The 26,765-nt window shown below is 35.4% G+C and overlaps 1 protein-coding gene across 3 annotated transcripts in view; it reads right to left on the bottom strand.

The window, feature by feature from the left end:
- Positions 1 to 12,146: 12,146 nt before the first annotated feature.
- The window catches only part of LOC123535807 (serine/threonine-protein phosphatase 2A 56 kDa regulatory subunit gamma isoform-like), a 72,974-nt gene continuing 58,355 nt past the window's right edge, over positions 12,147 to 26,765 (bottom strand). For all 3 annotated transcript variants that reach the window (XM_045318560.2, XM_045318575.2, XM_045318567.2), the window contains exons 15-16: positions 23,841 to 23,966; positions 12,147 to 21,849 (exon numbers count right to left, since the gene is read on the bottom strand). In XM_045318560.2, coding sequence (XP_045174495.1) covers positions 21,709 to 21,849; positions 23,841 to 23,966 — 267 coding nt within the window. In that variant the 3' untranslated portion in view covers positions 12,147 to 21,708. The remainder of the gene's footprint in view (positions 21,850 to 23,840; positions 23,967 to 26,765) is intronic.

Raw genomic sequence — 26,765 nt, 5'->3', positions numbered from 1 at the left:
ATTACACACAATAAATTAGCGGCTTAATAAGCATACATAGTTACCTTGCTTAGCTTAACTGCAAGGTTTTTTATCATTAACATGATAATTGATCTAGGGGAGAAAACTCTAACAGATACTTTTCGTTGGAGATTGCAGAGTTGCATATCTTCTCTAAAATAACTTATTCAACAAGTAATATGTGAAAAAAAAAAGGAGAAAAAATGTAGTTTAAAAAGTACAAGGTCAGAATGGAAAAGAGTCAGTAAAAATATCCATTAATGAAAAGCTAAAACGTTTCATAGATAGCATGTAATTCAGACCTAAGTTAATTTTTTACTGAGAAATAAAAACAGATAAAGAAAAAAAAAAAGACAACAGGCGCAGTCACTATGAAGCCCCATACCCACGTGTTACACTTCACCATCTACAAATAGGATCTTTTCTTTCTGTTCACTTCGTGAATAAGGATTTTTACCGTTTTTTTTTTCATAGTAGTTTTTAACACTTTCAGGTTGCACAATGTCACATATTTTGCAGTTTCTTTCAGGTTTTTTTTTTTAACAAAGTCTTTGTTTCAGCGATATCAGCGATTTTCTTTTACAGGAATGTTCATTATTTTGCTATGCATTATCAGGAATACACATCAAAATTGCCGTAAAACTTCATAATTTCCTTTTCTCCAAAATTGCAATTAACTTTTACTATGTGCAATGCAGGATTATTAGAGTTTCATGTCCAGAATATTGATCGGACAATTTGTCCAATAGTTCAGTTTTGCATCAGATGTTCCAAAAATTAGTTTTATTATATGTAAATTCACAATACTAACCCTTTTATCTGCTAATCTTACAATAATGTTTGTTTCTAAGTAATGTTTTCATATTTTACAATGGTATCAGTTGAAATATGTCCTCCAGCAAACCAAGCATGGCGGCCATCAATTATAACAAATGTATATGCCTATAAAATAAGGATGTGTACTTCAAAGAAATACACTCATATGTTGATCAATATGAGTTCTAATTTTGCTAGTGTATTTATAATTTAATCAAACTGATATGTTACTGCTGACAATTTTGAAAACAGTCTTTTCAAGTATGAAATGAGTATATACATATCCTTGCAGATACCCGAGAAAAATGTGCCGAAATTGAGCAAATATTCAATGCATCCTGAAGCCTGCTTCAATTTGTTTCACATTAATGCACACCTCACAAATGATATTTGCGTTAGCACTTGCCCAAAGTGAACATCCTCGTGGAAGGCATAGGGAAATACGTAAAGCGATAGATTTAATATATATATATAATATATATATATAGTGTTCACTATACAGGACTAACACACGACTGGTACATGCTGCGTTCTTTGAATGTGGCTGTTCCTGTTGGACTTTTGTCCTTGTTTTGTTTTGTTTTTTCACATTCTTACTTTGCATGTTAGATCATCACAGTTAACAAGTGTGTGAAGTTTCAATCTATTCTAACTATTGATTACAGAGATACCTTCGTACGTATAAAAAAGTTGCAAATTTCAGTTTGATAAATCGGGAAAAGGGTAATAACTTTATGAAAAAGCAAACTAGAATTACGGAACATGTGTATTCATGTCAGATCTTTACATTGAACAATTTAGCTTCAACAGATTCCCACTATAGTCATTACTGATATAAAATCTTAAAAATAATTTAAAACGAGTACAAGGAAGCCGACGAACAGATGCGTGCAATAACCCTACATATACTCTTCAAGTAGTCGAGGTATATCATTTTTGGAATGGTGAAAAAACTAATGTGTACAGGGTTTGCATTTAAGTTGGTAAGGGAAAGGGCAAACAAACTTTCTTGTTTATTTTGTTTGGGCCTATTTTCTAAGCATTTACTAATTCCTCTTCCTAAACAAGCAAATGGCAAATGGAATAATCAAAGAATATTTAAGAAAAAATTGAATCAAATCACCCTCGAGACGGTAGATGGAACCCATGTTTCAAAAAAGAATTACTTGGATATCTAACCGGCCTGGCACTCAAACGACTTACGCTGCTTTTTTAACTTACCTGTCAGGATAAAAAGAGATTGATTTTCATGTTCCCGGAAATACATTCTTTATTAAACGTAACACATTTTAGGCACCAGTAACAAAAAAAGCAACAATTACTGTAGATACAGTGTTAATTTCGAATCGTTTATACACAGTTCTTCCTTTCAGCTTACATATTTATTTGTATGACCTTTAGATTCTTTTCCTAGATTTAATGCAATCCATACAAAAAGTTACCTCTGATATCCAAGAAGTGAATGAAAGAGATAGATGTGGTTGTATCTGGTTCTACCGTCCTGTGAGTAAGTTGCTGTCCAAACCAGTGCATATACTTAATCACAACCGTCTACTGTTTTTCATTTACTTATATCCAAAGAGTTACACATGAAGATACATATGGGTTTTTCAAATGTTTTTTTTTTTTTTTTTTTTTTTTTTTTTGGCAAAAATACTACACATTCAATTTAGAGACCGATGACAAGATATGTGAAAATGTTTCTACTTCTTAACTGATCATTGCAAACAATTTGATAACATTATTTTAAAGTTTCGTTTTCGCTTCTTGCTTGAGATAATCTGCATTTTTTTTATCACTTAGTAATTCAAACTGGAATGAATGATCTTTTTATCGAATACTTTGCACATTAGAATGAAAACTGAAAACGTAATAAATTTTATTTAAAAATATGTGTTTAATCGTAGAAAATAGCAAAACTAACGTAATGTTGTTTTTTTTAGCTCACCTGTCACATAGTGACAAGGTGAGCTTTTGTGATACCCTTCGTCCGTCGTCCGTCGTCCGTCCGTGCGTGCGTCCGTGCGTCCGTCCGTCCGTCAACAATTTCTTGTCTGCACGATAGAGGTTTCATTTATGATTTTATTTTAACCAAACTTGCACACAACTTGTATCACCATAAGATCTCGGTTCCTTTCTTGAACTGGCCAGATCCCATGATGGGTTCCATAGTTATGGCCCCTGAAAGGGCCAAAATTAGCTATTTTGACCTTGTCTGCACAATAGCAGCTTTATTTATGATTTGATTTTTACCAAACTGGCACACAACTTGTATCACCATAAGATCTTGGTTCCTTTCTTGAACTGGCAAGATTCCGTTATGGGTTCCAGAGTTATGGCCCCTGAAAGGGCCAGAATTAGCTATTTTGACCTTGTCTGCACAATAGCAGCTTCATTTATGATTTTATTTTAACCAAACTTGCACACAACTTGTATCACCATAAGATCTTGGTTCCTTTCTTGAACTGGCCAGATCCCATTATGGGTTTCAGAGTTATGGCCCCTGAAAGGGCCAGAATTAGCTATTTTGACCTTGTCTGCGCAATAGCAACTTCATTTATGATTTGAATTTAATCAAACTTGCACAAAACATGTGTCGCCATAAGATCTCAGTTCCTTTGTTGAACCGGCCAGATCTCTTAATGGATTTCAGAGTTATGGCCCCTGAAAGGGCCAAAATTAGCTATTTTGACATTGTCTGCACAATAGCAGCTTCATTTATGATTTGATTTTAACCAAACTTGTACACAACTTGTATCACCACAAGATCTTTGTTCCTTTCTTGAACTGGCCAGATTCCTTCATGGGTTCCAGAGTTATGGCCCCCTAAAGGTCCAAAATTGGCTATTTTGGCTTTTGCAGCCATATAGAGACTTCATTTATGGTTTTATTTGATACAAACTTCCAAAATATCTTCAACAACAATAAATCTTGGATTTCATGACAAATCCGATCCAATCGTAGGTTCCAGAGTTATTTTATATCTGATTACCTCCCCTGATTATAATCAAAATGGATTTATATCAGTAAGTACTTATAGGACTTATTTGAAATTTCATTATTGTCATAAGTTGGACTGAGCCAATCAGTGTAGATAACTATGGACTGATTTTATGTCAAATTACCTCCCTTTATTTCAGATTAAAATGAGTATATCTCCATAACTAATGAAGATACTGATATGAAATTTCATTTATGTCAACAGATTTATTTGGCAGATCCTTCTTTTGTTCACTTACAATGATTTTCTTTTTTATTCACTTCCCTTTTACATTACTATAAATAGCTTATTTTTTTTGTAACTTTTTTATTATTGGCCATAGGGAAAAACCGAGACCACTTTTCTGTGGTACAACATGGATGGTACCTCCAATTTTTAGGTGTATTTTGACATATCTGTACCTTTTAAGAATTTTTTTTTCTTTTTGATTAAATTTCTTCCCTTTGTTGTTCCTGTCCTTTGGACTTAGATATTTTTTCTGAGGACCTTCTTGTCCTCAAGTGCAATGATAACAGGTGAGTGATATAGGGCCATCATGGCCCTCTTGTTTACTTTTTGCTCGGGAGAGGCCATATTGGACAGCTCCAAATGCACGGCTACTGGTGGTGTAGTTACCATACAGTGTAACTTAGTATAGATAAATCATGGGCATATGTCTTGAAAAAATACACGAGTATTCCTTTAAAATGGACCATACTTAGTTGTAAATTATCAGAACAAATCACTTACTGGAATAAAATCAGACTGGCAGATAAAACTTCAATTCGTTAGTCCTAAATACCCAATATGAGACATGGGTACTTTTTTATTTGTGATATAAAAAGAACCCACTAAGTCTTGAAGAATAGTTTCTGCTTGTTGATTTTTGTTGACAACTCTAGCATTAAGTCATTGACGGTGAGAATGAGTTGGGTGTCACATCAAAGTGGGGTTTTTTTTTTGTTGTTGTTGTTGTTGTTGTTGTTTTCGAAAGCTGCGCTAGATATCAGCAAGTATATAGTGAGATATGATGTGACCGGCGATAACATGCTCTAAGAGCTTACCCAGGATACGAGGGCTGTTCAAAAATAACGTCGTCTAAAGCAATAAAAGAAATACACCATCATGGTTCGCAAACTTTTCTACTTAGTCCATTGCAAAGTTGACGTGATTATGATCATACAGCCAGGAGTTACACCCACTTACACGAACCGGCGCACGGTTATCATATTTCTGCAACAACGTTAATGACATCTTGATGCTGAGATGATCCAGTTCTATAGTTGACAGCAACCAATGGAACCAACATCTGCTTTCTATTGTCTTAATTATTTATCCCATGACTGTTTTGTCCGTACCAAATTTTATTTAGCACAGTACACATGCGTTCTAAACATTCTGGAACATTACTCCTTTTCACTCCATCGAGTGTGTGTAGAATGGTCGGAGAGATAGCTATAATTCAGAGAGCACTCAAACCATGGTTCAATGAAATTTTGCAACAACTAAAACAAAAAGTTAGAAAGTCTGAGCGTACATGGAGACGTTGCGGTCAGACAGGTCAGTATAAAGCAGTAAGAAACATATACAATTTTCAATCAAACGTCTAAAGAGAAACACACACAGTGAAAAGATAGAAAACGCTAAAGGTGATTCCAAGACTCTGTATGGATTAGTATCTGAACTAACTGGTTCCAAATCTGAAAACAGAGTCTAACTAGAAGATGCTTTTGTAGAAAAGCGCATGTCTCCTCCAATGCACAGACGTATAGGCAAGAAGTTAATTTGGGACAGAAGCGAAAGTCAAAGAGACACTGATGGTTGGCTGCAATAGGGATCGTCTACTTGGCATGTCCAGTCATTCTGAGTCTAGTGGTTCTCAAGTTACGAATTGGAAACGGTTATCCATGTTCAGGCCTTGCAACCTTGACCTTTGATCGAGTGACCCCAAAATCAGTAGAAGTCATCTATTCTGCATGTCAAATCATCCTATTAAGTTTCATTATTCTGGTTCAAGTGGTTCTCAAGTTATTGATTGGAAAGGGTTTTCTATGTTCAGCCCCCTGTGACCTTGACCATTGATGGAATGACCCCAAAAACAATAAAAGTCATCTACTATGTAAGTCCTATCACCCTATGAAGTTTGATGGTTCTAGGTCAAGGGGTTCTCAAGTTACTGACCGGAAATGGTTTTCAATGTTCAAGCCCCTGTGACCTTGACCTTTAGTAGAGTGACCCTAAAATCAATAGGGGTCATCTTCTCTGCATGTCAGATCATCCTATGAAGTTTCAACATTCTGGGTCAAGTGGTTCTCACGTTATTGATCGGAAATGGTTTTCCATCTTCAGGCCCCTGTGACCTTGAATTTTAACAGGGTGACCCCAAAATCAGTAGAGGTCATCTACTCTGCATGGTCAATCATCCTATGAAGCTTTAATATTCTTGGATAAATGGTTCTCAAGTTATTGATCGGAAATGGTTTTCCATGTTCAGGATCCTATGACCTTGATCTTTGATGGAGTGACCCCAAAAACTATAGAGGTCGTCTACTTTATAAGCCCTGACACCCTATGAAGTTTGAAAGGTCTAGGTCAATTGGTTCTCCAGTTATTGATCGGAAATGAAATGTGATGGGCGGACGGAAGGACAGGACAAAAACAATATGTCTCCTCCAGTGCGGGGGGGGGGGGGGGGGGGGCGGGGGCGGGGTTGGAGAGAGGGAGACATAATTATTCATTGGCCGAAAAATATGCTGACCTTTTCATAGCAAAGAATCTCTAAATTACGCCAATCCCTGAGTGAATACCAAAACTTTGAACCTCAAGTAAGAGATATACAAACTTAAGTTATCATTCGCTGTGTAATATAAACGTAAAGGGTTTATTTTTGTAAACGTTACAAATACATGTAGCATGGCAACATTTAACAACAAAGAAATTGCACAATTCTTTTAAATAAAAAATCGCAATTAAATGCATGCAAACGTAAGTACTAAAAGCATTTTGGAATCATAAATATTCAGGAAATGGCATTCTTTTATAGTATATATAATCAATTGCCAAAGGAATCAGCGTTAGTCTACATTTAAAACGCAACATTGTAAAATCGTGGCGTGAATAAATTCATAACACGCAAAACGAGATCAGTCATATTATATAAATGAGCCCTGACATGCGAAATGAGGTTTTAGCGAAAATAGGTCTTGGCATCAGAATTGTCAAATTAAGGTTACTTAAACAATAACACATAAAATATTATATTTTTTATATCTAAAAATGTAGATCTTTATTTTCTTAAAATTTGAGAAAAATAATCTTTAGTCTCTAATAAAGTATTGTGCTATAATAAGAGCCAAGAACTCGATAATTAACGAGACGTCAAAAGTCCTTTTTAACATTTTACCGTCGATTAATTTGACGCCTAAACCTCATTCTTCTGGTGCGTAGGATTTGAATGGATTGCTAAACATTAATTTTGTTACTTTTAGACACCAAGACATTCTTAAAGTTTGTCTAACTTAACATCATTTGAATTATCTATTTGAGTTTTATTTACATAAATTATCACATAAACGGGTTATTTTGGGATTTAGTGGGATTAAAACTCCTCTTTTCACATTTAACTATAGCATGCTTTGGTCTATGATCACATTTGATACGGAGGTTACTTATGACTGGTAAATGACCCATAACTATTGATTTGAGGTCAGTATGTCAAATGTCCAGTGCACAGCGACCAATTAATTTATGTTCCTTGTGCAGTTACTGAATGCATTAATGGGTCATTTCGTGTTCTACAAGCTCTTGTTTTAAATAGAATCTCCAAACATCACATAATTATCAATTAGTGCATGACCATCGCTCACATTTACTGTTATCCACACTTCACGGTGTATATGCATATCGGATCCCTCTCTGTGGAAAATGAGAAAACGGATCCCCACTCTTTTCGCGCACAGGACACTGTTTGTGGTAAACCATGAACTCCAACGCCAGTGAGCTCAGAAAATCGAAATTTTCGTCCTGAACACATTTTTATTCATAAAAAACATACGAACCACGGGATGATGTACTAATAAACTTTGATAATGTAGCAGCTGACCTAAATACAATCGACACTGTTTATTTTCCAATACAGGTAAATCCAATAATTGCTTTACAATAAATCTGTGACGGATTATCTTTGAAAACCCCTGGACTTACTGGACTCAACTGCCACATTATCAAAGGTTATTAGTAGCTATATACCATTGTTTTTTATCGTTACATTTGTTTTAGCAGTTGACAAGTCAAAACGATCATGGAATGTAGATGGAGGGTACTGGCTTGGATGAACATCATGCGATGTTTATGAAACTTAAATACGACATTTCTTGAATATAGCAAATATCTAGTACCTTAGTTGTGCAGTTTATGTGGTTATTTTCATCATGTTTCCTTAAAAACGTCCTACTTTCGATTTCGTTAATGCACGGGATCCCTCTCAGTCAGTTGACTCTCTGCACCTGGTACGGGAACCCTCTCCGACCAAATTTTCTATTGACACCGGCACCCTCAACTTCAATGTTAGAATTTTGAGATGGTAAACATCTGTTTCTAAGGGAAATAATTCATGGTGTTTTTACTTCCCTTGATGATATGCTTTTAAATTGAATTCACATAACATGCATATTTAAATTTTATCAAATTTACCTATACCTTAGTGATACTCAAATAACTTTTAAACGCGAATTTGTATAATTTGATTTGATGCAAAGAGGGGCCATTCATGCATAGCTAGTCTGAAAAGGGGGCATTCAGTGACACATCTGTAAACAAACCCCCCGGCGTCAATGGCAAGCCAATTGTCCAATAATTACGTGAACCCCAGTTCACGGTCGAAAAACTAGGATTAACGATCGATAAACTAGGTTTTTCGAACGTAAAACTAGGTTTTTCAAATACTAACCTATATTTTCGAGTGAAAACATCAGATACCGGGCGTAAACTATAGTTTACGCTCGTGAACCCAGGTTTACGTTCGATAAACTAGGTTTCTCGATTGAACTATGAATTTCGGTCGTTATCCTATGTTTACGACCGTAAACTAGAGTTCACGTAATTATTGGACAATTGGCTTGCCATAGGCGTCCGCCCGGGCACACAAGTCTGTAACGTGAACCTACATTTACGAGCGTGAACTATGGTTTACGACGTTATCCTATGTTTTCGCTCGAAAAAATAGGTTAGTATTTGAAAAACCTGGTTTATCGAACGTAAACCTAAGTTCACGCTTGTGAACCCAAGTTCACGTTCGTAAACATAGGTTCACGCTCGAAAATGTAGGTTCAGGTCCGTAAACTATGGTTCACTTTCGTAAACAAAGGTTCACATCCGTAAACATAGGTTCATGGCCGTAAACCCATGTTCATGGCTCGTAAACCCCGGTTCACGCTCGTAAACCATAGTTTACGAACGTGAACCTATGTTTACGAATGTGAACCTATGTTTATGATCGTAAACTGGGGTTTACAATCGTGAACCTACATTTACGACCGTGAACTATGGTTCACGGCGTTATCCTATGTTTTCGCTCGAAAATATAGGTTAGTATTCGAAAAACCTAGTTTTACGTTCGAAAAACCTAGTTTATCGATCGTTAATCCTAGTTTTTCGACCGTGAACTAGAGTTCACGTAATTATTGGACAATTGGCTTGCCATAGGCGTCCGCCCGGGCACACAAGTCTGTACCGGAAACATCGATATTTTTCCATACACTGACGCATGTTATCATATCGGATGCGTGACGTAAAGGAATGTGTGTCGTGGCATTATTTTATCTTTTTTTTTTATTTAGTTTAGTAAACTATGTCAATTTTATTCAGACTATTGAACAAATTTATAGTAGTAACATCACATTGTATGCGTATGTATTAATAAAAAGGTTATCATCTTTGCATTGGTAAATAAGCACTCGTCCTAGTCGTGCAATCTATTTCCGCTGCAAAACTCGTGCATACCTAATAACCTATAATTATTGTGTTGCTTTTAAATACAAATACCATCTCATAACTCTAACAGTAAAGTTAAATTGAGAGGGCGCCGGTACCGATAGCAAATTAATTGTGCCTGAGAGGGTTCCAGTGCTGTGTGCAGAGTCAAGAGCGATCCTGTGAGGCAAAATTGAGTCGACTGAGAGGGATCCCATGCATTAACGAAATCGAAAGTAGAACATTTTTAAGGAAAAATATAAAAATAACGACATATTGTGTATTTAAAAATAAGATGGGATCAACGGCTTCACATCTAAAGTATAAGATACTACTACATGTATATTCAAGGAAAGTCGTATTTAAAATTAATAAACATCGCATGATGTTCATCCAAGCCAGTGCCTCCGACTACATTCCATTTTCGTTTGGACTTGGGTCAACCGATAACACAAATGTAACGATAAAAAGGCAATGGTATATAGCTATGTCTTATCGTGGTTAATATCTTTTTATGCACAAACCTGTGTTCAGGACGAAAATTTTGATTTTCTGAGCTCCCTGACGTTGGAGTTCATGGTTTACCACAAAGAGTGTCCTGTGCGCGAACAGAGAGGGACCCGTTTTCTCATTTTCCACAGAGGGATCCGATATGCATATACACCGTGCAAACCTCACAAAGTTATCAATAAGCACATAAGCTTTGCTCATATATTGGTTCAATGACAGAATAAAAGCAGAGCCCCCCCCCCCCCCCCCCCCCCCCCACACACACACACACACATACACACACCCACCATTGATTTGGTAAGAAAAGGTTGAAAATGCTTATTAATAAAAAATAATTTAACTAAAATCACCAAACTTAAGCTAACTGTTCATGCCCATTACCAGAAGCTGTCAACTCCTGCCCACATCAGTCCTCTCAGTGCTTTGATTTTAGCAGTGGCAGTACTTGGAAGGCCACTTGGAATCAAGGACACAACAGACCAAGTCTGGTGTTGATACCTCATGGTGTTCTCTAGAGATAAAAAACGTTAAAATGTTTTCGTTTTTACTTCAGTGGCCCCTGAAAGCAGACCAAAGAGAGGTCATTCGCTGATGTGTCAGCCCATTGTTAAGATCCACCGAATTGATTATTAAAAGATTTTTTTTTTCATTCCGAGGTCTGGTGGCCCATAGAAGGATTCAAGTGAAACTATATGAATGCATCTGAGAGAGGTCCATAACAGGATACTACAGACCTAGTTAAGTGCCATACAAAAAGTAGTTCACGATGAGTTATTGAGATACAAACTAGCATGCAAAACTGTAACCAAGATGTGACGCTGACAATGACGCCCAGGTGATTAGAATACTCATAGCCAGACATAGAAAACTTTCAGTTGTCAATTTTAACAAAAATGATTACTGTTAGAAGTTAAACATATTCCATTTTTGTCGAGCCCGCTTACGGAAGCGAAGACATATTTGTCCAAATGCTGTTCGGTTCATGTGCGTGCTTCCGGATTTGTTTGTCCAGACCATAAATTTGACATGCATGGAGCAATCTTGTTTATATTTGGCATGTTAACCTGAATGAGACGGAGTGTCACAAGCAAACCCCGGGTTCCTATCTCACAGGTCAAGGTCACGGTTAGGGGTCAAAGTTCATTTTAGAGCTTGCCCAGGCCTCAACTTTGGTTAAGTATGAAGCAATCTTTTTTTCTTTGGCACAAAGGTTCACCTATATGAGACAGAGTGTCATGCACAAACCTCGCTCCCTATCCCAAACTTTGGGGCCAAAGGTCATTTTAGAGCTTGTTCGGGTTGTAACTTTGCCATGCACAAAGCAATCTTTTTTTATTTGGCATAAATGTTTGCCTCAATGAGACAGAGTGTCGCGTACAACTCCAAGACCCCTACCTCAAAGGTCAAGGTCATACTTAAAAGGTCAAAGGTCAAAACTTGGTGTCGTTAGTCCGTTTGACACCAGACGGGTTTGACATGTTGCCAGTGGGCATTTGGTTAAATATTCCTGTAGAGTATTTCGCAGCATTCAATTATCAAAATTATTTGAACTACCCCGCATTCAAAAGATATTTTTTCTGATGTTAATTTAGCGTAACACCAGCACATAGGTCATATGATAACTTTCCAGCTTTTGATGGTGGAGGAAGACACAAGTGCCCTTCCGTGCATTATATCATCACAAGTGGGTACCTGGGTAAAGTCATCGACCTTCCGTAACCCAGCTTGATGGCTTCTTCAAATGAACAATTCAATGCCCCAAGCGAGGCATAAACCCACATCGGTGAGGGAAGTGGGTCAAAGTCAGCAACCTTAACCACTTGGCCAACGAGGCCCCTCAAAGGAATTGTAAAAACAATGAAATATTACATACAGTTCAGAGAAGTTTATTCCCTGTATTGCAAATAACATGATCACAAAGTAGAGTTACAATATAAACTCACTCAAAGTACAGTGTCCTGTCACAAAGATGTAACAATGATTTGAACAGAATTATTTTGAGCAGGTGTAGATTTGACAGCTTAAGGTTATAGATGAACTGTATGCACAGCCAGATTATAAATGGATGCAGCACCTTAAGGTGAATTTCCAACTTACTATTCACTAGTTTTAAATTTAATTTCGATTAATTTCTCATATGTTTATGTTAATTTCTTTAAGAATATATAAACATGTGTTTAATATAAAAAAAACAAATCTCACTAAATCTCATGATTAACAAAGGAGATATTTCATTTATCAATGAAGACATTTTCTTTACAATTAACACACCTTTGTGGTTTTTAAGTCAATGATTCACAAGATAAATGAAACTGAATTCCAGAAAAATTTAATTTCAGATTTTAAGTACATGTACCTTTTTATAATAATTATGAATTTTTCTATAAGAACAATATTCATTTTTTTTACAATTTCTCTTGTTTTTTAGTAGAAGCTTACCACAGAATAATTAGTTCAAAATCCAACCAAGGTCTATGAATTACAAGCATATGTCTGAAATTAAAAAAAACACTTTCATAGTCCTTTTAATCTCCGACTGAAGCAACAAATGTACATTTAATGATATGTGATTTCATACACTCAATTATTATTAAAAACTTCTTTGAATAAGAATCAAATTGACTGTTCCATAGAAAAAACAAACTTTGTTTTTAATACAAAAGCTGCCATAAAAAATAAGAAATTTCTGAACTTACTGATGTCAAATAATACTTCTATGACAACTAAACAAAACGTATGTACACAGAATACGACTGCATCAGATGTTCTGCCATTAGATTTACATGATAAGAGTAATATTTGAATAAACTGTTCTAAATTTTGGGAAAAAAATCTGATACATCTGCCATGAATCAATACAGTTTCTCTTGTAAAACTGAAGAAATGTTTATTTCTGTTGTTCTCATTAAGAGTTTAGGATGAACTGGTGAAGACCTCTCAGTCTGAAAGGTCATTTCTTAGATTTTCAATAAAAAAAAATCATACTTGAATATTCATGTACCTGTAAATACTGTTCTACTCCATGTTTGCTAGTGTAACATCAGATCCCAGTAAACATAATGCAAATTTCTATATGGATGGTATTCAAAGACAGAGTGATTAAAACACAAACTGTAAATGAATAAAAGAATGAAATTTTGATAACTTGTAAATTTGAGGAAAATCTGCCCTATAAATGTTCCCAGCAAAATTGAAGAAAATCTTAAACAACCAAATCTAATTAACAAATTTTATAAATATAAAGGCCAATACTGTGCCCTTTAATTCTGAAGTGATCAGTAACACTAAATAACTGAATGTATTAAATCTATTATGAAACTGTATAATTCTGTTGGCATGAAAATTTATAGTTGATCTAAAACAACTATTTCCTGTGTACATATTAACCATGTGGATTTTAAATTTCAAAGAAATCTTACTTGTTGACTGGGATTCAATTTTGTGATCATGAAATCCAAACAAATTAGTATCCCACAAAAAAATACTTTTTTTCATAATAAGTATGTAATCCTTTCTTTAATTTAATAATGACAAAAATCTTGTGCTCAAAGTGCGTCATATTGTAAACAATATTTTACAAGTTCTGTGTTTTTATCACTGTATTCAATGACCTACAAACCCAGAATCTGGTCTCATCAAAATAACAAGTTACTCCTATTATGTGCTCGTGAACTAGCCTATTTCTCGAAAGTGCTGTTGTGTTAAAAATACTGCTACAGAAAAATAAACGGTATCTCCTTGAAGAAATGAACTTCTATGATAAATAAGACACTAAACAAGTTACAGTGAATAACAAAACATACAGAACAAAATCACCTTATATATATGTATGTATATTCCTATTATATATACAAAATGAACAAAAACTATGTATTGTTCCGAAGCTTGATTGTGAAAGTATTTCATGCTGACACATCCCTCCTTTGACTTGTAAACAATTGACTTTTACCCCAACAAAAAAATCTGTCTGGTAAGATGAAAAGAGTTGAAGCGTGAAGGTCAGAGAGGTTAAGATTTCAATATACCGTAAAAGCTCGAATATATCACGCTAGCATGTATATTACGCACCCCAGATCTTGTATCAAAATCTTGGGAAAAATGCTTACATTGGAATATGTTACACATCGAAAAATCAGTCAGAAAATGTTGTTTACAAACCCGAAATCGGCCATTAGCGGCATGCGTAAAAACAATTTCTCGTGAAAATCGCAATTGCTGCATACTGCAGTAGGCCTAATCTGTTACAGACAACAGTGACAATATCTGAGAGACAAATTCTTTCTAAAGTATTTGAGAACTTTTTCAAGCTGTCAACACCTTAGTACGCTTTAATAGACATGCGAACAAATTTCTCATAATTATGGGAACATCAAACGAGAAAATCGCGGTTAATCAGTAATAATTGGCTGGAAATAAAGAAATAACAATCTGTTTTAATTGCAATTTATTTGAGCATCCTTGGAAGATAATGACTTTAATGATCAAACACCTACAACCCGGAACCGCGAAATTTTGTATTTTGCCTTATTATTAAACTGACACATTATCCGGTGCTCTGGATATGTACCATATTTATTAATTAAATTTACAAATTATGAATACAAAAATTTAAACTCGCAATCAAAACCAACGTTACCATATATCATCAGAGGTTCGGTTCCGTAGGTGTTTTTAGACCCACCCAATAAATCGCTCTTCAAGCGGAGGTTAAAAAAGCACGGCCCAAAATGTTAACACATGACAGTTGACAAAATTGTCCGATTTTCACGGATATTTTCGGGTTTTCAAGCTGGGAAAAAATGTTTGCTCTACCATGGTGTATATTACGCACCCCTTTGAGAAAATGAAAAAAAATCGTAAAAAAACTGCGTAATATATTAGAGTTTTTACGGTACATAAGTTTTACCATGTTAGTTAAACAATTACACAAATTCTCTTATTCATGATCTTTCATTAAAATTAATTTACATTAAGGAAATACCATCATCCGATATAAATCATCCATGCTGAACTTCTATAACATAAAACATAATTCAAAACTGTCATATAATTTCACATTTAATCATCACACCAGAAAATTACACACTGCAGTCACTGGGTAAAACTGCCCTATAAAATTTTGATTTTTTTATTAGAATGGCACTCTATTTTTATGCATGAATACTTCAACATTTTTATCAATTAAACATCTTCCAAAAGCAGCTATGTGTTTCAAATACATGTCGAAGTCCAGCTGTAAAATGTCCTGATAATTCACATCAAACCAACCAAATAATGAGTTTTACATTCACACCAATTGTTCCCTACCTGATACCACACTAACTGTATCATTTATTCTATCTCTAAAACTTAAAACACCTATATATTCCTTCTTTTACTGCTCAACTAAAAGGAACCCAAACAAGTCGAAAGAATGTGAAAACTGGTACTCAAACCGTGATGCTCTTATAAAAGCTGCCACTAAACATACCAAGCCTTACTAATGTCCAGTAATTTTTTTTATTTCTATATGGTTTCATGATTCAAGGTCTAATACTTTTTGAGATACAGTAAAATCTGCTAGTTATGATACTCAAGGAACCATGATATGTGTATCATTACATCAGAATACTGTCATCATCAGAGCATTCATTCTGACTGGAAGTGGTATTACTGAAACAGTAAGTACTCAACTAATATGAAATAAAACTACTGTGAACATCCTGACTTATGAAACAGTCACAAAGTATTGTTAAAAATGCTAATTATTTTTTAAAAAATCATAGAAATATTGTTTACAAACATGATAAAAACCTAGCAATTTGTAACATACATGAAACGGTGAATACCACTGTCCATGTAAAATACTTAAAATAGCAATAAAACATCTCTAAAATACTAATGTTTGATGTTTAAGCTGATGAGGGTATTCACTTAAAATTATCTATTTCTAACTGTTTTATTTACTTCAGAAAACAGTATTTCATTTCAATATCCAGCATTTTTTTCCAGCTCGATGATTCCATGGTGAAAAGAATCGTGAGTGACACTAAAACGATGCAAGCATGAAATCAAGTTCTTAACAGGTAAAATCACTCAAAATAAATGTTAACAGTTAATTTGGTCCATATTTCACATGCAAAATATTTACTCAATTAAAACAGAACTTGTTCCTCTGTTGCAATCTAATCAAGCAAAGGAGTGAAAACTTGCTCACCCTCCTGCAAATTTGGCAATTAATGCTTTAAAGACGCAGAATATTGACCTAGGGACTATATCCTCTATAAAACAGGATAGATTGATCTTGGATGCTGTATCTGGCTTGTTTGAATTTTGCCAGGTCAGGTTTACATGACCTGCTTGTGTGACGGGTTTTATCCAACCGGCTGTTACAATGGCCAATTTATTATATACCTCCACCTTTTTGTCATTTTCTTATCAAACAAAGTCTTGTATGTTTTAACAGTTTTTTCAATGTTAAAATGGAACCGAGTGTAAGTTTTGTGTGTACTATTTATAGAACTCAGGTCATGCATATTAAGTGAAACTAGCCCTGTAACATACAATACAAAAGGTACAATACATTTTTTTTCTGCCGGTTCGTATTTACCTGAAAAATAAAAGTCCTCTATTTGACAGAATTTACATAGGTATATAACTGGTAATACTGCTATACTGGCTGCTTACTGTACCAAAAAATAGTGGTTCTCCCTTAAAAAGAAAAAAAGATGGGTAGGTGCTAAGTAAATGAATGGTTTCAAAAATGACAGGGAGACCATGGTCAAATAGTAATTGTGGTACCATGCCTGTTAGATCCTGTAAAGATAAAGTTTGTTTTGATTTGTTGGGGTAGAGGTCAAACTAATACAATCAAGGTCAGCTGACTGTGGAAGACCCAGATTCCCCTTCCCAATTGGGTGGGCAGCGGGGTAGAACCACTGATTTTCTTTAACTTACTCACCTGAAAGAATTCTGCACTACGAGCGGATATGAACAGTCAGTCAGCTTTACCACTGACTACCAACACAGTAAAATAACATGGTTAACTTATGTTAGATTGTTTAATCTGCATGTTTCACCTCAGTGCAAAAAGTGGATAACTCCACTGACTTAAAGGACTTATTCACTTTTGCGCTAAGGTGACGATTATTTAGTGTAGTTCTGGCATGTGATTTTTTGGTCACCCTGAATTCATACGCACTTATGTTTCAACTGACACCTTATAATTGGATAACTTCACTAAAACAAATACATTCCCTTAAAAAATTTAATTCACTCACCATACTAAACAATCTATACAAATATTTCTAAATACATTTAACAGCATCAGTAATGTATAGTTACAGTCAATTTGTTGAAAATTTTCTAAAAATTTGAAACAAACATTTTTTTATTCATTTCAACATGTAACTTCAACGGACAAGTTTCAACATATCTTTCAAAACTGATTACTACAACCATACCACACCAGCTCTTCTCAAAAACAAATTAAATATCAACTAATACTGTCCAAAATTAATTTGAGATTTGGAAAGAAAGAAGGGATGGGGATGAAATCTCCAGATTTGTAAGCATTTCATATCGTAAGTCAGTAAACTTTATCACATAACATCAATTGCCACAGGGTACTTTTTGCTCCATCTGACCCTTATTCTACAATATACACGACAGCTACTGAGCATACTCATATATATCACTAACATAGACTTCCTTTTAATCACTAAAATCATTCACTCTTATCTGAATTGTCAATATCATTATCACAGTATGTATATATTCAGTCAATTAAAAGGCAGAGTCAAGAATATGCCACTAACAAACTTGAACTTGGGAAGTCAAAACATACTTTTGGCTCTGTCAGATCATATGTTTAAAATATCTAGGTCAATATAAATCTACCCTATGAAAACTTATATTTCAAGTTTGGATCCATTTTTTTTAAAACTCAAAATTGTTTAAAAGATCAGAGGGGTACAAAATGACCAATCTTGTATTAAATTTCATCCCACTGGGCTGCAACCTTGAAAAACAATTCTTCCAGACTGTGTGCCGGAAAAGTTTCTAATCGGTACAATTTAATATTATGACTGTGAAAGCACTGCAATTGCTTAGAGCAGAACAATTTCATTATCTTTTTTTTTCACAAGATCTTTTACACATCTTACATAAGGCCATATCCTGAACATCCAAAACATACCGTCCAAGTTCTCATTTTTTCCAACTTGCCTTTACAAAAATAACATGAGAAAAATACATGTGTTTACTTTAAGTGTTTAGTTTAGGAGACAATTTACAATCTGACATATTCTCTCTGTCTTTATTAATTCTGAAAGAGTTAACTGTGACAAAGTCTTGCTTTTACAAAAAGCTTATCCCTTTTAACACAAACATTAACTTTAAGATCAAAAGCATTTAGACCAGATACAAAGTTACAACTTCAACACCACTTTATTTGTAGACTTCTCATTTTACATTGATCATTGTAAAAAAAAAAAGAAAAAGATATCAAAGATTACATTCAAAAGAATAAGAAGACAACAAAGAATCCCGTATATGCCACCAGTCTTTGAAATTTCTCCACTTATATTTGGTGAAAGCTCCAAAACACAAATAACCATGTCACACATCTTACATGAGACATGTAGACACACCGAAAACATTTTTTCTAAAAAGAAACAAATTATCACCAACAACAATCTTGATATATACATAAATTTGAACTGGAGAGTCAAAATGGCTACGCTACAGGCCTGCCATGTCCTGTATCACAAAAAACATATTCTATGACCAGCATAGAATGGCCAGATAACCAGGGCAAACATTGCATACAATAATCTTCAACCTTATCCATGGTAATAAATCTAAATGTGGATACCAGTCTGAATACTACAGCATTTGATTGGTTGGATTTGAACTTAATCCTGAAATTGCCAAATGGTATGTTTCAATTTGAGACTAGTCTCCAAACATAGTTTAATAACCGTGGAGCTAGGTTTTACACTGCAAAAAGCATACAGTAGCTCTAAGTTCCCCTGCAGTGTGACAGAAGCTCCTTTGTTTGAAAGTTAAAACTTCATTTTACCATTATTTTAAACATCAGCACAGATCTGATCCAAATTTTATCTCACCTTGGAGTAAAATCAGACTGGAATGTTGGTTTGTTAGACCTGTTACTAAGTCCAATGTATTCATTTGTATTAGCTGAAGGTTCAACGATGCATGCCTCATGCTACGTATTATTCTGAAAAACTTCATCATCTTTTAAAACCTAATGCTACACCAAGTAAGTAGTGGAGGAGGGGAGACTAATGTTGAAGTTGATGAACTCTCCCATTTTACTGCATATTAAGTATGGAAATGCAAAACAAATTAACAGATCAGGTCTTTCAAAATATGAGTAAATTGTGTCCCTTTAGTGCAAAAAATACACAAATTCCAATGTTATTCAAAGGCACTTGTTAAAATTTTGCACCTAGTTCTTGTTCAGAGTCAATTCAGGTATGCAGCCAGAGGATCTGCTAAGGAAAAGTGTCACAGTTATCCATACCACAAAGCAAAAATTCACCGAAAGCAACATGAAACAAGTTACAGACTCTACATCACAGGAAAAGCTTGCAGAACTAGATTGTACCATCTTGATGACACGGATGAAACAAAAAACAAGAAATTGACCTTTATGCACTATACAGACCGAGGTAATAGTTTCAGAGACACCAATAACATAGAAAATGTTCTTTACCTAGTCATCCAACCCAAAATATACTGTCATGGCAGTGCAAAAACTGGCCAACTGCACTGACATAATGGTGCAGTTAACCATTATTTTTTGGACTGAGGTGAAAATATATATATATATATAATTTTTTTTTGACAGGAAAAACGAAAATATCTGGCAACATATTTCTGTACCTTCCTATCAACAAAGCTGCAATTTTTAAAGTTTATGCAGAGAGTACCACCTCATGGCAGCTTTAAGGAAGTCTAAAGCTGTGCAAAAATCAATCCAACATAGCAGTAATATTCTCCGTAGTGAATTATTTTCCTGTACGTTTGTCCAAAATGTGAAACTTTACAAAATTCATTAATCTTGATTTTCCCTTTTAAGTCTTCATAATTTTTAGATATGCTGAAAGTAGATGATCAGATAAAGAACTTTCTCTACCAAAGTCTCTAAAAAAATACTAAAAAAAAAAGACATACTGACATTAAATTTTAACATTCTGTGGATTTGCCACAAAACTATTGTATGAGCTTACACAATATTAACGCACCAACAACAGTTTGGCTCTACATCCACAAAATGTTCTCCCTGAACATATATTATTATCGTTCAATGGTCACTGTGTCAATTAAAGCAACTTTTTCATAAGTATGAGGTGAAAAGAAAATTAACCCTAAATTTTCATTATTCGTGTAATTCTGGAATGTTTTAAGACATATTTTATTCCTGGTAAATGAAGCATAGCTGTATACAAGGGTGAATTTTTTTTCCTCTACTTTCCAAGTACAACTGGCTGCCAGTAAAAATCAGCTGGCCCTAAGTGTACTGTCATTCATTTTAACAAGTGTTCTCAACATTGTCCATAATTCATTACCACAGTGCAGGAAATGAAACACTGATCATAATATCATTACTACTAATTTTTTTTTTTTTAAATTGCCAGACTGGCTTACGTACACAAAAAAAACCCTGATAAGCACCATCATAAAAGCACTTGCATGGTCTGTTGGGTATGAATATAGTTTCACTCGCATAATCCTGAGCTATGCGAGTGAGACGGTGGTCAAATTTAACTCCCATCCTTTAAACAGATGTTTGCTCTGAATGACAACAGCATAATGCATTTCATTTCAAATTACAAACAAACTGAACACTCTGCACAGGTACAAATGTATATATTTATTTAATTAGAGCCATCGCTTGTTAAACATTAATGTCATATTGTGTGTTGATGATTTAGAAGATTCTCCACCTGTGAAGAAGTTGCTTTAAAAAAAAACACACACACAATTAAAGTTTCAATTCCTTGGAATGCGAGCTAAGATTCGAATGTCTAATGTATTAATTCAGTCTGTTCAAAAATAATAAATAACAATTTCATTATAATGTGGGTAAAATCACTATATATCCTAGTAACAAAAATGTCAGCAATTTACAAAGTATTTAAACAAATATGACCATTATTACATGTTATTTATGATATTATTAGGGTAAGTTTCTTCATATGTAGAATGTGAATGATTATCATGATTGTAGGAAGAAGTATTTTCAATCTGTTAAAAGAACACAAAAAGTGTTATTTCCTTATAATTTTTCCAGGATATACATGTGTTATGGATCCTCAAGATTAAACATTTTGTATATTATTTTCAGTGATTAAACAAGCAGGCTTCAACATGGGTACTAGCTGATTACGTCCGACCCATTAGCCCGCCTTATCGTCAATTCGGCCTCAGTTGCCTGTCTCTGTATTAGTGTGTAAATAATCGTCCGGTCTTTTATGACCATCCAGTGCTTTAATCATAGAGATATCATGTGGTAACTCTGATTTTCTCCGCAATAACGGTTTGTCTTTCGGCTTTTTCCTGCTTATCTGAAAGAAAGAAAAGCAAATAAATTCAGTATCGCACAGTGACACAGAATTATAGGTAGACTTACCTTTACATTTATTACATTCTGTTTTCAGTCATGCTTCAACAGTTTGACAATATAGCAACTGTTCAGCTTCAGAGCTGGAGGAAGACCATGTGAGCACTTTCCGCATTATTTCAGATATGGATGGACACCTGGGCAGAACACCGACCTTGCACGAATTAGCTGGAATGTGTTCTAATGCGATGACCTTAGCACGGCTAAAACGCATACAATTAAGAGGCAAGTGATCCAAGTAAGCAGTCATGAAAGTGGCTTTACTTAGGTAGAAACAACCACATTCTGCAAGCCAAAATCTGAGAACCACAAGTGAGCTAATAACATAATAATCCAGCTGTCAGGGACATTGGTCTTACTGTAGTAGAATTGTAAACAAATAAATGAACCATATAATACATATTTATGTTGTAAGCAATGGAAACAAAGCTGAACAAATTGAAAACAACATCAATTTACTAAATAAAGAGAAATAGACAAGAGCTGTCTCCATAGGATGACACATGCCCCCGATGGCACTTTGAATGAATATATAGTTATGGCCGATGTTAGAGTTTAGGACCTTTGACCTACGGACCTGGGTCTTGCGTGCGACACGTCGTCTTACTGTGGTACACATTCATGCCAAGTTATTTGAAAATCCATCCATCGATGACAAAGATATGGACCAGACACGCCCATCAATGCACTATCTTTTAACGTCTAAGTGTGACCTTGACCTTTGAGTTACGGACCTGGGTCTTGCGCGCGACACGTCGTCTTACTGTGGTACACATTCATGCCAAGTTATTTGAAAATCCATCCATCGATGACAAAGATATGGACCGGACACGCCCATCAATGCACTATCCTTTAATGTCTAAGTGTGACCTTGACCTTTGAGCTACAGACCTGGGTCTTGCACGCGACACGTCGTCTTACTGTGGTACACATTCATGCCAAGTTATTTGAAAATCCATCCATCGATGACAAAGATATGGACCGGACACGCCCATCAATGCACTATCCTTTAATGTCTTAGTGTGACCTTGACCTTTGAGCTACGGACCTGGGTCTTGCGCGCGACACGTCGTCTTACTGTGGTACACATTCATGCCAAGTTATTTGAAAATCCATCCATCGATGACAAAGATATGGACCGGACACGAAAATTGCGGACAGACTGACAGACCCACAGACTGACAGACGGTTCAAAAACTATATGCCTCCCTTCGGGGGCATAAAAATAAGGTAATAACAAGGATTTTATTTTTTAACATGACACAATTCCGCTAATTATGGAAAAGGACACAAGAGAATTAATACAACATAGAATGCAACTTAAGCAGTCAATCAAATTGAAGAATTTAACATGCAAGCGCTGTAATTTGTGGGGGTGAGCGGTGCTCTAACTTTTTCTGCCTATTCTTACCATGGTTTTATTTTTTGCCATTATTTATAACCATGAAAAGAGGAGTCATAAACATTTGCTACAACAATCTCCTATCTCTTCTATCCTGTAAGACTTGAACCCTTACCAACATAACTATATTGTTAAAATTTAAAAATTTAAATCTCTCAGTATTTCAGTTATTTAATGGTAGTCAGTCAAAACCTAATGCGTGTGTTTCTGGATTAAGAGTAAAAGATGGAGGACAGATATTTCTGACACAAAATTTATGTCAAATCATCAAAGAAACATAGAAAGTGGTTAGTACCAGAAGGTAGTTATAAGTGCTGACTTCATTTATATGTAATTACTACCTTCCAACACTACCACCTTGATAGGGACCGAGTTCAAACTCGTGACCTCTCAATTCATATTGTTTTTTCTTCCTGCTGAGCATATGGTGGAGGTCCAACATAAAAAAAGCGTGTTCCCAATTAGGTCGCACAGTAAAACCAATCCAATTTGCAGCAGTTAGCTGAATGTCAGACGAAATGCTATATTTATACCTCAACTGCTTCTTTTTCAAGTTTTTCAAGGGAAACTAAGACAACCTCATCTTCATCGTTCATGCTATTAGCTGGCGTGCTTGGATTTCCAATTAGTTCTGCATTCTGCTGCCCAAACACTTTAAACTGTAACATATAGACAATACAATACTCAAGGTTAGTAATACACACAATATAATTCAGTGTGAATTGTTTACACTTTTTAGGATAAAAAAGACCTCCTTTTGAATTCTGCTTAAAGTAAAGGTGATTTTTAGTATTAGTATGTAATTAATTGAATAAATGTCTGTATTTTTTCAAAATATTCTCGATAATTTTCAAGAGGATTAAAACCTCTATGTAAGTAAATGACTATGACGCTTTTAAAATGAAGCGTATCACTGAAATCTACATATGTTTTTACAATTATCTTACAGTGCTACTTCATCCTTACTTATTCTCAAAGTCAGGTATATATTTTACATCAAAAATGGCAGAAATGAAATTATTGAGTATTTTCATCCCCCAACTGTGACCAAGTAGCACACTTCCTGACAAAGTTGTTCATACAAAAAAAAAGCAAGAAACATGTAAGTGCTACATAAAACATTAAATATGCCTGAAACTTGTAATCATCAGTGCTATTCTGAAAACTTAAAGATAACACAAACTAGAGTTGTCACAGGAGTGACGAATTATACCCCCACAATATGGCCTTGTCACAGAACTAAGCCAATGTCAAAGCCGAACCTGCTTGACCTTTGACCTACTGACCACAAAATCAATAGAGGTCATCTGCTAGTCATGATCAACCTCCCTATGAAGTTTCATGATCCTCCGCCTAAGCGTCTCAAGTTATTGTCCGTAAAAGGTTTAAAAGGTTTAAATGACCTTTGACCTTTGGAACTCAAAATCAATATGGGACATCTGCTTGACATGACCAACCTCCAGATTAAGTTTCCTGATCCTAGCCCCAAGCATTCTCAAGTTATTGTCCGAAAACTGTTTAAATGTTCCGGGTCACTTTGACCTTGACCTGTGACCTATTGACTTCAAAATCATTAGGGTTCATCTGCTAGTCATAACCAATTTCCCTATCAATTTTCATGATCCTAGGCCCAAGCATTCTCAAGTTATCATCCGGAAACCGTTTAACTGTTCCGAGTCACTGTGACCTTGACCTTTGACGAACAGACCTCAAAGTCGAACTTGACCTGCATTTGATGATGTTACATCTGTGTACCAAAATTTATGATCCTAGGCGCGAGCGTTGTCAAGTTATCATCCGGAAACCATTTAACTGTTCGGAGTCACTGTGACCTTGACCTTTGACCTTCAGACCTCAAAGTCAAACTTGACCTGCATTTCATGATGTTACACATGTGTACCAAAATTTATGATCCTAGGCCCAAGCGTTCTCAAGTTATCATCCGGAAACGATTAAACTGTTCCAAGTCCCTGTGACCTTGACCTTTGACCTACAGACCTCAAAGTCGAACTTGACCTGCATTTCATGATGTTACACCTGTGTACCAAAATTTATGATCCTAGGCCCAAGCGTTCTCAAGTTATCATCCGGAAACCGTTTAACTGTTCAGGGTCACTGTGACCTTGACCTTTGACCTACTGACCCCTAATTCAAACTTGACCTGTATTTTCTGATGTTACACCTGTGTACCAAAAATTATGTAAAGTGGTCAAGCCTGTCTTGAGTTATCATCCGGAAACCATGCAAAACCAACAGACCGACCGACCGCCAAACTCACTCCTATATACCCCCTCAAACTTCGTTTTGTGGGGGTATAATTAAGATTAAGGCAGGCCATAGATATAATAAACTAGAGCTATAACTGAAGGTTATTAATACCCCAAAGACATCCCTTGTATAAAGATATGGTAAAATGTTGTGATCATGACCTTTGACCTACAAGTGAACCCGACCTTCGACCTAGTGACCTGATTTGTGCACTCAGCATGTCGTCTTGGTCAAATACTGAAGCCAATTTAATCAAAATCCTTCTAGTAACAAGATTTACAGCAGACACCATATAAAGAAATCTGAACTTTGACTTCCAAGTGTGATCTTTACCTTGGATCTCGTTGCTTGTATGAAGCATGACTCTCGTCATATTATGATGGTAAACATTTACATGTTAATACTTAAAATCAATAAAACAATCCGAAATAAAAGTATTTTGACCTTTCACATCCAAGTGTGACCATGACCTAATTATGAATTCTGCACATCGTCTTCACAAGACTCGTTTTATGAAACTCCTTCTAGAAATTTATAAGATATGGAGCAAGTGACCCCAAGTCAAGCATGATTCTTGTAATATACTGACAGTAAGCATTTATGTGTTAATGAAAGAAAACCAGATCAACAGACAGAATTAAAGCCATCTGACCTTTGACATCCAAATGTGACCTTGATCTTTGACCTGTGTTGTGCACTCTACTCACCCACTTGAAAAGGTGAAGAATTGATGCCTGTTTTATGAAAATCCTTCCAGCACTTTAGAAGATATCGAGCAGACAAGAAGCTAAGCTATTTGACCTTTGACCTCAAAATGCCACATGTGACCTTGATCTTTGACCTGTGTTGTGCACTGTACTCACCCACTTGATAAGTTGAAGAATTGATGCCTGTTTTATGAAAATCCTTTGAGCAGTTTAGAAGATATGGAGCAGACAGAAGCTATTTGACCTTTGACCTCAAAATGCCACCCTTGAACCTAGTGACCTCGGTCAGGTAGGAAACACAAGGTGAACATTTGTGTGAGTTATTGAGTATGAAAATTAATTTGCCATTCTGAAATAAAGCTACATGAACTCTTGACCTACAGTGTGAACTTGACCTTGGATCTAGTGATCTGGTTGTTTACTCTACACATATCTTTAACGTCGCACCGACACATGATAGGTCATATGGCGACTTCTACACAT

The sequence above is a fragment of the Mercenaria mercenaria genome, chromosome 1 (assembly GCF_021730395.1).
Source record: "Mercenaria mercenaria strain notata chromosome 1, MADL_Memer_1, whole genome shotgun sequence".
Taxonomy (NCBI): Eukaryota; Metazoa; Mollusca; class Bivalvia; order Venerida; family Veneridae; genus Mercenaria; species Mercenaria mercenaria.
This window is presented reverse-complemented; position numbering and strand designations above follow the sequence as displayed.